Source organism: Tyto alba, unplaced genomic scaffold (genome assembly GCF_018691265.1).
Source record: "Tyto alba isolate M040663 unplaced genomic scaffold, T.alba_DEE_v4.0 Super-Scaffold_7, whole genome shotgun sequence".
Lineage (NCBI taxonomy): Eukaryota > Metazoa > Chordata > Aves > Strigiformes > Tytonidae > Tyto > Tyto alba.
In genome coordinates this window covers 42,203,497-42,215,955 of record NW_024881328.1, presented here as the reverse complement: position 1 = coordinate 42,215,955, position 12,459 = coordinate 42,203,497, and the positions used below count along the sequence as shown (strand labels likewise).

Sequence of the window (12,459 nt, the reverse complement as noted above, 5' to 3'; positions counted from 1 at the left end):
AAACAACCAACTTTAAGATGAAATGGCCAGACCAGCACTTAATCCAGCCGGTTCTTCTTGCCAGCAGATGCCAGAAAGCGAGCCCATTTGTTACAAATAAAATCAGATTTAAACACAATAAAATACATTACTGCTCCCATTATCATGAAAACATCTGAATTTTTTTTTTTTTTTTTTTTTTTTAGGAACAGGCTCAATCTAATTTCTCCATAAGCTAAGGAGGATTTGACAGCAGCAAGGGGTTTAGAAGAAGCATCATCGTCCACCAGGAAGAGAGCTCATCCTTTATCGACAGGCTCAGACTCACAAAGAATAGGAAACAGAGCCCAGCGCTCAGGATTAGCCTCCATTCAAACAAGGAAAATAAAACCTGCTCTGGGACTCTGCATTCCAGGCATCCCTTGGGGACCGTGATGTTTTCCTGCAATTTACGGCCCTCCCCTTGAGTCAGCTGCTCCCTGAGTATCCAAAGAGCCTTATCTTTCCCATTGTCTCCCCACTGAGGCCTGGCATAGATTTTCCATGACCTACAGACTGTCTGGGATCTCTGGAGACAAAGGGAATAGATAAAAGCAATGTTTACAGGTTTGCGAAGCAGTAAGGCAAAACGGGTAAGCCCTTGGAAGCATCCAGCAAAAGCAGCAGAGATTTCATCCCTTCATTCATCGAGGCTAATGATTAAAGGAGCAAACCCTCCCTTGGGGGAACCACGGGGCCAGACACCAGCCTTGGCTACCATGGCGGGTATTTTCCCTTCCTGGATGGCCCCAGAAAGAAGAGAGACAACCGCACACGATGGCCAGAAAAACCCCTCAACAGAAGCTGTGTTGGGGGCACGACCTGGCACCTGAAAGTCAAAGCTGAACCACTGCCCCACGGGCCATAAAGTGGTACTCAGGCACTGGGAACTCACTGGGCAGTACTTCCACGCGTAACAAAGGGCTCTGTATTCTTCATAACACCCTACACCTCATACTCGATACTCAAATTTCCCCCTTCTTATTAAAGGGAGTTTGGGAAATGAAATACTTCATTTGGCTCCAGTCCTCTTTACCCAGGCTGCCTACTTGTAATTTCATTTTGCATGCTGCCGCCTGTCCCCATCCTCTCCAAGCGAAGCTGTCGCTATTCCTTAATTCAGTTGGCATTTTAAAACCACATGATTTGCCGTTAACTCAGTTATCCTGCTTCTGCAGGAGAGCCTGTGAAGAGGGCGGGAGATGCAAATCTCTTCCAGACACTTTGTCCTGTGTTTTCTTTGGCTCGCTTCCTACAAAATGCTAGAAATGATCACGAAGATGATTTCTCTTACGAGGCTTCCTAACGGCATCCTAGAAATACTTGCAGGCAGCGCTTCCCCAAATGCCTTTCAGGACAGAAGCAAGCCATGCATTTCAATTTACAACCGCGATCCACAGTTGGACGTAGAGCATCCCGGCCAAGAGGTGCCCTTGGTTTAGCTGCCACTCAAGGAGAGATAGGGCAGACATAACCTAACATTATTATAAAGGAGTCTGAGGTTGTTTCATGAAGGTGTAGCATCATCCTTTACAGCAGCTGTAAAGCCCCTCTCCAGAATGCTTTGACACACCTAGTCATGCAACAGCATGTGACCTGAGAGGTGGCTCACCTATCCCACTCTGTAAAGGAAAAGCTTTTGTGTTTCTTGCCCCTTTTTCCAGTTCTCCATCGGTATTGCCTTCAACAATGCACGCTTTGACATTAGGGTTGAGGAGACCAGCAGCTCTCGGGTAACTCCTTGAAGCGTGCACCATGGAAGGCTGAAAAATAAATATCCAGCAGCAGGGACCCATTGAGTGCTATGAAAACACTGGACCAAAATCACCCTGATCTTGGGAGGCTTCAGATTTGCTACCTTCCAAAGCAAGCCTGTTGGCTGCCCTCACACAACATGAAACCATGGTATTTCACCCAGCCCGTCCCTCATTTATGGCCACAATCCCATTAAACCGGGAGCCCACCAACACGTACAACCACAGGGCAGAATTCCCACCTGGCTGTGCTGAGCAGCCTACAGAAGACCTTAAAGATGGACTTAATTTTCTACAGACTGAATCAGGAAACTTCCACCTCCTGTTCACCCTAATCACTCCGCACAGCAAGGAACTGAGACCCCCTTGTCAGACCTCAGACTCACCGTCATCAGCTCCTTCTGGAAAGACTTCCTCTCCTTGTTCTCCGTGTTGTTGCAGTCTTCCTTCAGCTTCTCCAAGACGGAGGCCACTCGCTCCGGCTCACTGTCCAACTCCGCTCGGCAGAAGAACGTGAGCGGCAAGTTCAAGTACCCCAGCGCATCAGCGAAGGACCGCCAGCTGCTGAGGTTCTCCATGAGCAGAGTCCTCACAGAGGCATAGATGTAGGTCAGGAACTTGCAGGGCCTCAGGATCTGCTCCAGCAACAGGCTGGTGGTGAGATCTGGCCCAGAGAAGTAGCTGGGCTTGACCTTCCCAACCACCAGCACGTTTTTGGTGTGCACAAGGCCTATTTTTCCCTGGTAGTAGCCAATATACCACTCCTTGGTCCACAGCTGCCCTTTTAACCTGATCTTCTCCTCACTGAGGAGGGCTATGACGTCTCCTTTCTTGTACTCCAGCAAATAGTGGTTCTTGCTTTGCCTCACCACTGTCTTCAGCAGCTTACCGTACTTCAGGCTCAACACTGGCCGGTCCTGAAAAACTGGGTACTTGGCGGTGGCAGCCAGAGGTGAAAGGATGATCTTTCCAACCTCGTTCTTCTTGAGGAACCGCCTCTGCCCCGTCGGTTTGATGGCACTTTTCGGAGGCGGTTGCGGCGTCTGGACGCAGAATTGGGTCAAAATGGCGTCCTTGTCATCCTTGACCTGTATCCTTAGCGTGAAGTCTGAGAGCTCGTTGGGGTCGTGGGACGCAATGGGAAAGATAAGGCGGCTGACCTTGCCCAGCTTCATCTGGAAGCCCCGCACAATTTTGGCTTGCTCGCTAGCTTTAACCTCGTAGTTGGTCATGTTGGAAAACATGCAGAGCTTGAGGTCCTGAGGCCGGGACAGAGCAAACTGATGCTTGCCCCAGAGCTGGAGGGCGACGGGAGCCGGGCTGTGGGACTGCCTTGTGACCTCGTTCACCAGGAGAGTCTTGGGTGCACATTCGTGCCCGAACATGGCCACGACGGTTTTAAAGGAAGGGTGAATGTGTTTTGGGCCGTAGACGCCCACCGTGATCTTCTTGCTGATGTAATCCCAAACGGTGTAAGGGTAGAGGATGTTCTGCCCCTGGGCTACTGCCGCAACGTACATGCAAGGCTCCAGGTTCTCCAGCTGCACCTGGATCGTGTCCCCGTAGGAATAGCTCAGCTGCATCGGCACGTACGGCCCCTCTTTCATGTCGCTCCGCAGGCACTGCAGGCCTACCAAACTCTTGCTCATGATGTCGTTCTTGACCTCTGCCGACACCTTCATCTCCAGAATGATGAAGGTTTTCACCTCCATGTTGCTGAGTTTGATCTGCAGGACCGGGCTGATGGTGCTGCACTTGTCGCTGTTCAGCTCCAGCGGAGGATCCAGCATCGCTTTCATGGAGATCTGCTGCGTTTCCCCAGGGCACACGTGACCCTCTGGCACGTGGATGCTGATGTTGGTGTCTGGAAGCTGAACGGCTCCACCAGAGCTATCCAGCTTGCAGACAATGTTGGTCTCCACCGGTTGCGTCTGACCCCAGCCAGGATTTTGACCAAGCAAATCCAAGTCATGGCAAGACCGAGCCAGCTTCCTGTGGTTTAGCCACGCCGTCCTAAAATCTTCCCGGCTCTGGAACTGCTCAGGGGTGGGAGACTTCAAACCGCTGAAGAAACCTGACGATGCCGGAGCATCTGACTTGGCCTGAAGAACAGACAGTTCAGACAAACTGTAGGAGCGTTTACTTCTGAAGAAGGGATTGTCCCTTTTCACAGGCTGTTCCAAATCCAGCCGGTTTGTGGACGGAAATTCATCAAAAATGTTACCCAAGCTGCTATTAGTGGCCGAGCTAGAGATAGCTGAAGTAGGAGCCCCCGTGTCGAAGAGCAGCAAGTCAACAGCGACGTTGGAATTGGACTCTTTGTCCGAGCTGGGCATTGTTTGCAAATTCCCATCCAGAAATGGGTTTGTCTGGGCTCCATTCAAGAACGGGTTGTTACTGTAGGTTTTCGCAGAGTTTCTCTTCATGTCAGTCCATTCTCCAAGCAGGTCTAACTCCTTGACCCCCTCATCAGGGCTCTCCAGTAGATTGTCTATCATCCCGCTGTCCGTTAAGGAAGAGTTGCGGTAGTTTACAGGCTGGACGTAGGAGGAAGGGATGTAACCCATTTCCGTGGTGTTGTGAGCGTACCACCACTCACCTCCCGACGTGTCTAAGACATAAAGGTGGTCCCCCTTGGAGAACTTCAAAGTGGTGAAATTAGTCGGACAGTAATCTTTGATTGCTATTACTTCCTTCGCATTTCCGAAAGACGTGGGATTGTCAACCAGCAAGGCACTAGGAGAAGGCACTGCAAAGCCAAGAGGAAAACAGCACTGTAAGCAATCCACAAGAGAGTCGCAACTTGTAATCACTTATTTCAGGTCAACAATCTGCACTACTTTAAGCGGTGAAGCAAGGTAGCTTTTATAACCTCTCAGAGCCGCAGGTGCTTCCCCCCCTCTGCCGCCCCCCTAACATTTTTAAACAAAACTTCTCCCTCTGCTACTTCTGATACATTCACGTTTCTCTTCCCCAAAGGGTTCGTGACCTAAAGGGATAGGCATCAACACGGCTGGGAAGGGAGCAGGAGCCGAGACAGGAGCAGCAGGAACTTGTTATCCTCCTGATGCAGCCAAGTGCCTGAGCAACCAGCCTCCCCCTCGATGCAGGGCCTTGTGCTGCACGAGATGCCAGCATCCCACAGCCTCGCTTATCTTCCTGATGAACCACGCACAGGAAGGTGTGTTGGAGGCTCGCCTTTTCACCTGGCACACTGGGGATTTAAGCTCCTAAGGGCAAGGATGCTAGAATGGCAAGCACCCCTTTAAATGTTCACATTTAAAATAACAGAAGTTAATTAGGGAGCAGTTCTCAACAATTGCTACATGGGAAGAGCCATTATCCTAGCAGTTTGCTCAGCAGCATCTCAAGGTCTTTGCCCACCAGCTCTTCAGCACTCTGCATGCAAATAGTTACCTGTGCTGCTGCTGCTGGCGAATGCCTCCTCTTCAAAGAGATTACGTGATAACCCAAGGTAACATAAACCTAAGATAACTTCCAGCACAAGCTGAAAGCACTCTCGCTCTGCCATAACCCCTCTCCTGCACATGTGAAACATGCTTCAGTGTAAGAAACAACTAAGGGCACGTCATACACCTACTTTTTCACATCACACCAGCCAAAAAGCCCAGTATCTCACTCCTCTTACATAGCACCTATACTGCAAAGCTCCCCAACAAAAATTAACTCCATTGCTAAAGAAGGTTGTGGAGTTTGAACCCTCAGAAAGAAGCAGAGCGTCGCCCTCCCAGTGCTGTCGTGGTCCTAGCAGCATCTTCAATCTCCCTTTCAGTGGTGCCAGCTGAAAGTCGTTTTGCCAGGGGATCCCAATTACAAGCAAAACAGCTGGGTCAAGCCTACAGATACTCACACTGTCACCGTATTTATTGGGTTTGCTCTCATTTTTAGGACCTATTTCTGTAAAAAGCACTAGAAGCAAGCTGCAGGTGATGTTACATCAACATTCAAACGTGTGTTATCTCGCTAGACAGACCTAAGAAAACAAAGAGGGCTGGATTTTCACCAACAGGGAGCTGCAAGAGAACTGGGACAGCACCTGCTTCAATAGGCTCGAGAGCTCTCTGGAGGGGAAAAAGGGGATTTAAGAAACACTGGAAGCCCCTAAAATCCCGGAGACAAAGGGATGGTAGGTCAGACTGTACATCCCTGTGTTCACTAGCTGCAGGCTGGCAGCACTTCTCGGACACAGAAACTACAAGGCAAGAGAAGACACAGACAAGCAAAGGAAAGTCTTTAAATATATATCGGGGATCAAATATTAAGAGGAGAAGAGTTTGTAAACATCCAAAACAACTCATCATTAATCCACTTCCACCACCAGGTAGGCGAAGGCATGAGGACATTTACTTAGCATAAAACAATACATAAACTCTGTGTTGAAACTATTTTCCCACCCTGGTAAGAAGCCACTGTTATCCCAGCGGGGCAGCCAGACCCATCGGAAGGACAGGGCATTGCTGGGGTGGGGGCAAATGGCCATCCCCGTGTCCCCCCCCCAGCTGTTCACAGGGCTGGCACGGCGGCGGGGTTAACAGGGATGAGCTGAAACCAGCAAACCCCTCGGAGAATATGAGTAATTCCTATTTTTGCATGAAAAACAACCTAATTTGCAGTGAGAGCCTTTGATGTCCGGGTCTCTTCTTGCTAGGCCTGCAAAAGCAATCGCTGTTGTGCATGTTTATTTTTAAAGGCCCTTGGCGCATGTTAACTTCCACCTGGAGTTATTTCTTGGGATCTGTTTCTGCCAGGGGAGCAGTAACTCCCCTCTCACCTGAACACGGCTTTTATGCTGGGTAAGGCAAATATAGCTGAAGAAAAAAGTAATAAAAGAAAGAAAAAAGGATTATTCAAGCAACCTGCAGGCTCCCAGCTCTGGGGGAAGGGGAAAACAAACCGCCTTGTTGCCGTCACCTCTCTCGCCAGCTGCATCTCCCGGTGTCAGGTCCACGCCTGTCAGCACTTGCTGCTCTTCCCCATTAGCTGCTGCCGGCTAATTAATAACCAGCCCCCCCCCCAATACCTCCCGGACCCTAATTGAGGAGGGGCCTTCGTCCCGCCCCATAGGGGTTCCCCGCACCTTTGACGTCGCAGAGGCTGGTCTCGGCGAAGCCCTCGCCGAGGTCGATGAGCGTCCCCTCCGACTTGCACCGCGGCAGGCCGCCCGAGTTGGCCGCCCGGATCCTCTGCGCCGCCATCTCCGGCCTGCCGAGCCCCGTCGTCCCCCGGGGAGCTCTAGGCAGCCATGGCCCCTCCGCGAGCCGAGCCGGCTACGGGGAACCCCAGCATCACCTTGGGGAGGGGAGAGGGGAAAAAAAAAAAACAAAAAAAAAACCAAAAAAAAACCCAACACGTTAGCAAAAGCTCCAGGCCCCGCCATGCCACCCCCCCCCCGACGAGGCTCTCCCCAGGCACATGGCAACCCCGCGGCGCCCGCCGAGGAGCACACCCGCACTTTTTCCCTCGAGCACCGCGAAGGTGCTCCCTGGAAGCACGGCGCCGACTGCAAATCACCCAGCAGAATCACCAGGGCTTTGGAGAGCGAGGACAGCCCGGTCTTGCACGACGCTACGGCCGGCCACAACCCTGTACAAAGCAGCCGTCTTGCCTTCAAGAGTTATTTGGGGATATGTTGCTCCCAGGCTCCTAAACTGGTCCTTCTCCCCAGTTCCTAAGAGCTGTCAGGGCACTTGCACGTTGCTCTAATACGTATTTATAAAAGCATCAAGCACTCGGATGCTGTGGGAGGCCAGGGCAGTGCTTAGTGAGCACGCAAGGCTCACGGGACTCGGAATTTTTGTGTGTTCAACCTGGTCATCACTCTCCCACCGCAGCACCGGGATCTCTTGAGATGGGGGTTGGCTCTTCCCGCCTGTTCGCTGCATCCCTCCCCCTCGCCCAGCCTACCAGGCAGAGAAACATCCCTTCTTGCAACGACTGCCTTGCTTCACTTGAGCAAAAATAAAAATAAAGGTGGGTTTTCTTCTCCTTTTTCTCCAGAAATGCTTGCAAAACCCTTCCAGAAACCCCACAGAAGAGCAGCTGCATCAGGATGCCAGAGGCGAGAGCAAAATTAACCCATTTCCCGCTGCCCGCAGAAAATGTCAGCACTTCGACCGCCAACATCGTGGCTGAAGCAAGCCCTCTGTAAAATCCTTTCTGGGGGTCACCCATGTGTGTTCTCTGGAGCTTGGAGGGTGGCCAGAATGGCCAGGAGCACGTGGGCGAGCAGGCAAGCCTGGTGCCTCTCTGCTAGCTGAAGGCAAGGCTGGAGCACAGAGCCCGAGCCCTGCTCTGCTCCTCCAGGTTTGCACCAGGGAGGAGGTATGTGATCCGACATACCTGGCATCACCCTGGTAAATCCTGCCATCCAGCATCCCTCCATCCTGCTCCCTAGAGACCTGCCACAAAACTCCAGCCTGGCTGCAAAGCACCGACAGCTCTTAAAAATAAAACCCTGTGCAATTAAAAGTTGTATCAAAATCCCTCGCTTTAGTCTAGCACCGAGAGGGCTTTTCATCCACTCCTAACACTACTTTTTCTTTCTCCCCCTCCCATGCAATTCTATTTTTTTTTTTTTTTTTTTCCCTCCCTCTGCTTGAAAAATCAGATCAAGCAGAAAATAACCTCCAAACCCAAATTCCTCACGTGGGAACACAGAGCTGATGGAAACACGAAGACAAGTGCCAAATGCTTTGGCTGCAGCCGGCTGTTATTAAACCAGCGGGTGTTTCTCCACCGGCACAGCGAGGAGGAGCAGCAAGCCCTGAAGGATTCTGTGCCCTTTTCTGGAATGCAGTAAGAGGGAATCTGCAGGGGAGAGCCTGAGCAGGAGATACTCCAGCCCGCGTGAAATGCTTCCCAAGCCATCCCCTGGGCCGGTATGCCGGGAATGCAGTTAGCTGGAAGGGATGCACCAGGCTCCAGCCAGAAAAGGGAAGGGAAAACTTGTGGGCAAACACTTTTCCCTTTGAGAAGAGCATTGCTCCCTGTCCTGCTGGGAGCACTCCAAGGGGAGAGGGCTTGGCAGGCACTAAATACAGAGAAACCAGGCTTTGAGTCAAGACTGTGCTTATCAGAGCCAGGCCAGGTAAAACAGGGGACTTGGAGCTGCCGTCAGCGGCGAGAAAAAGCAGTAAGCAGCCAGTGGGAAGCGAGGAAGGGAGGAAAGATGCTCTGGTGAGCTAACACGGTTTGCTGCCCATCCAGCTCACCCTTTTGCAAAGCACCACCACGGTGGGCAGGGTGTTGTTTCTCATTAACGCAAGGCACTGTTTGGGCTTGCAAGTTTTCCAGCAAAGAACCTAAACACTTACTGCCTCCCCCTAAAGAGACCCTGCAGACACGAGGTAGGCTCCTGCAGGGTGATTTTTTTTTTCTCCCTAGCTGGAGGGTTCAAGCTACATAGGCAAAAAATCCAGCATGAGGTGTGCAACATCGTCATCACAGAAATAGCTCAAGTGGCAAAGTTTTCACCGATTTTAGCAATGCTTGCACACAATCCTGTTAAAAAAACAAAACAAAACAAACAAAAAAAAAAAACAACACAACACTTTGACAGCGCAAAGGTCACCTCTGCTTTGTGAGCACCGCACAAAGCAAGAAGGAAACCAGGGACGGGCAGGTGATTTCTCCCGTGAATCAAACTGCAAGCCACGAATATATTTTTAAACGCCTGCCTAGTAGTTCAGTGCCAAATAATTTTTTGTATCAATCATTACAGCCTGTGCATTGACAACTCTCACCCATGTATCCACACGCCTCGCCAGTGCCTAGCATTTGCAGGGATGCTCCCCTGTCTCGATTTTATGTAACTATTTGGGAACCTTTATGCTAAAGGTCTGGACAGATGTGACTGTGTGGAAAAACAGCTGGAAAGATCCACCCTACACGCACCCTACAGTCTCAAAAGGCTGCAAGAACATACATCAAAATGAGCAATTATGGAAAGGTATTTTCTCTCCTGAAAGCAGCATCTTGGCTGCGTTTCGGTCCATTCTGGATGTAGTAACGCTCTCACACACAGGAAAGGATGTGGGTGCATGCCCCCCGTGGGTGGAACTGGGGTGGGAGCCAAGTTTTGGAGCTGGCAGCCCCGGGGGACGGGCTGGAGATGTTTCTGAACGCAGAGCCAGGACAGAAAACCAGCAAGCCTTCAAACCTGGGCTATGTGATAACGAAAGGGGACAGTCAGGAGCAGCGTGGGGGGAAACAAAGGTGGACGAGGAGAGATTTGTTTAGAAATCAATTCTGCAGCCACAGCTGAGACAACGGTCTGCAAACTCCTCTGAAAGCACTTTAAATAGAGGCCAAGATTAAATATAGACTAGGAAAAACCCAGCCCCATGTGTTTACCCAAAGCCATAAACAGCGTCTGAAGTGAATGAGGGTGGGGGGGAAGGGAAGGAAACTGGTGAAGCGACCAGAGCTCGCCCCACGCGCGCGGGGAAGGCGACAGCATCTCGTCATGCAACCACCTCAGAGGCACCCACTTTTCACACCATTTTTTTTTTTTGTTCTTTTCCCCCCTCCCACAAGGAAAAGGCGATGCTGCAGGGTAGAATCCAACCGTGCAAGCCAGGAGGACGTGCTGTGTGCCTCCCCCCACCCCGACAAATCCAACAGGCAGCTCTGCAGGCAGCAGGCGCCCGGGTGGGGGCTGCATGGTGGTTACACCCCACGGTACCAGCCACGTCACTATTCCTTCCAAAATCCTAAACGGGCTTTGCTGAGGGCTGGGCAAAGCTTTAGGGAAGCCCCGGCTAGCTGCTGGCTGGCACCCTGTGAATCCTCACTGGCTTCTTGGGGCACAGAACGGGCAGGGATGCTGCTGCCCTCGGACCGGCGCGGTGGGGGGGCTGCAGGGCTTCTCTCCAGACGCCCCTTGCTCCTACGCTGGCATCAGCGTGGGGTGACACAGCGGCTGTGTCACCTCCCCTCCCCATCTGCTGGGCTTCTGCTCCCCGGGGACGCCCATCCTGTGAGTCACCCGTCGGGGGAACAGCAGAGCTGTCTTCAGCAGGGACTTGCGGAGCATGGATTTAACTTTGCATTAGCTGGGGCTATGAATAAGGTTTTGGGGGGAGGGACAGATGGGACAGGCAGACAGACCTCGCCGTGCTCCTCTCTGCAGAGAGGCTGGCTACTTCTCAAGGCGTATAAATGCTGCTGTGAGCAAGCTGGGGAGCAGCGAGGATCTCCAGGGTCTTGAATCAGTGCGCTACCTGCTTCTGGATCTCCTCTCCACCAGGCACGGAGCAGCAGCAGGTTTGGGGAGGGCCTAGAGCTGATGATGGTGTAGCACCTATTAAAAAAAAGGCAAAAAAAAAAAAACCCTAAAACAAAACGCTTATTAAAACCTATTCAAAAAAAAACCCCCGCAAAGGTATTTTTCCTGCGGCATTTGAATGAATGCACAGCATTCAGCTTTCTAACTGAAATCACTGCATTTCCAGGCGTGCAGTGGCACAGAAAAGGTTAAAAATAACTTCTGCAAACTCTCTGGTATGGCTTAGCCCGGAAACCCAACCGCAGGCTTTCCCCTCCCGGCCCCGCAGGCCCAGGGGAGCCCCCCCAGCGCAGGCTGACGGTGGCACGGCAGGGCCAGCAGCAGAGCCCTGTCCCCCCCAGTCCTCCCAGTTCCATCCATCACGCCAAGCTGGTCCTGATGGGATTATGGTACGGACCTACCTCTGCCTGGACACCGAGCTATAAATCAGAGACACAGCGCGAGCCTCCGGCCAGCGTGAGCAGGGTTAGCAAAGAAAAGCAGTCCCAGGAAAAATACTCACTGGTAGTTTTAAGCCCCACGTCTGCGAGCAAAGAAATGCCATAAAAACACGGGAACACCTGAAAGACCAAACCTTGAGGGCGAGAAGCAAGATCTGCTGCTGGCCAAGGGGACGTCTTCAACAGGCACTGACTGCGGTCCTGCGTAAGGGGGAGAGGACCCCTCCAAAAGCCTCAGTGATGGAAAACCCCTGACTGCCAAGAATTCAGGCTGATAAGACCTGGGAGGGCTGGGCGGTACCAAGCACCACCGGGGCTGGAGATGGAGCCAGGTCCTTCCACGGGCAGCCAAAGCTAGGGCAGTACGTGGTACCTGCCACCAGCAAAGGGAGGTGGGGAGGACTGATGCACATCTCTGCCCATCCCACACCTCCCAGCCCTCCCTGGAGCTCGGCCCAGCCAGGGGCTGCAGGGTCCATCCCACCACAGCACACGCGTCCATGGGAAGCATCAGGAACAGGAGCCACGACGACACAATACACGTCAACCTTGCAATAACTACCATGCCTGTTCTCCCTAGGTAATGCATAAAAAGCCCCTCAAGCCCTAAAACCCATGGTACAACTCCAGGGGAAATCCTCCACCTACCCTCAGCCACAAAACTGAAAGGTGGAAAGAGAAGAAAGAGCTTCTAATCAATCACTCATCATCCTCTGCCCACACCAAAGCCAAGACCAACTGCAAGCACTTCTTGCTAATGGCTTTTAATTTGCCTTTTCCTTCTCCAAAGTCAAGCTCCTCTGGCTCTCCTGCAAACACAGAAGTGTTTTTGGAGGTTTCTTTTAAAAACAGTCAGCTTTACTTAAATACAAGTGAATTCAACTTTTTGTAGCTAGAAATTCATTTCCCAGAGCCACAGTGCTACCCACAGAGCACATTC

The 12,459-nt window shown here is 51.8% G+C and overlaps 1 protein-coding gene across 4 annotated transcripts in view; it reads right to left on the bottom strand.

The window, feature by feature from the left end:
* Positions 1 to 12,459, bottom strand: part of SH3BP4 (SH3 domain binding protein 4) — a 36,741-nt gene that overhangs the window by 6,402 nt on the left and 17,880 nt on the right. For 3 of the 4 annotated variants that reach the window (XM_042784248.1, XM_042784247.1, XM_042784249.1), the window contains 3 exons: positions 10,902 to 11,094; positions 6,871 to 7,082; positions 2,159 to 4,521 (listed from right to left, as the gene is read on the bottom strand). In XM_042784248.1, the coding sequence (XP_042640182.1) occupies positions 2,159 to 4,521; positions 6,871 to 6,988 (2,481 nt within the window). In that variant the 5' untranslated portion in view covers positions 6,989 to 7,082; positions 10,902 to 11,094. The remainder of the gene's footprint in view (positions 1 to 2,158; positions 4,522 to 6,870; positions 7,083 to 10,901; positions 11,095 to 12,459) is intronic. The other variant, XM_033007346.2, reaches the window with a different exon arrangement.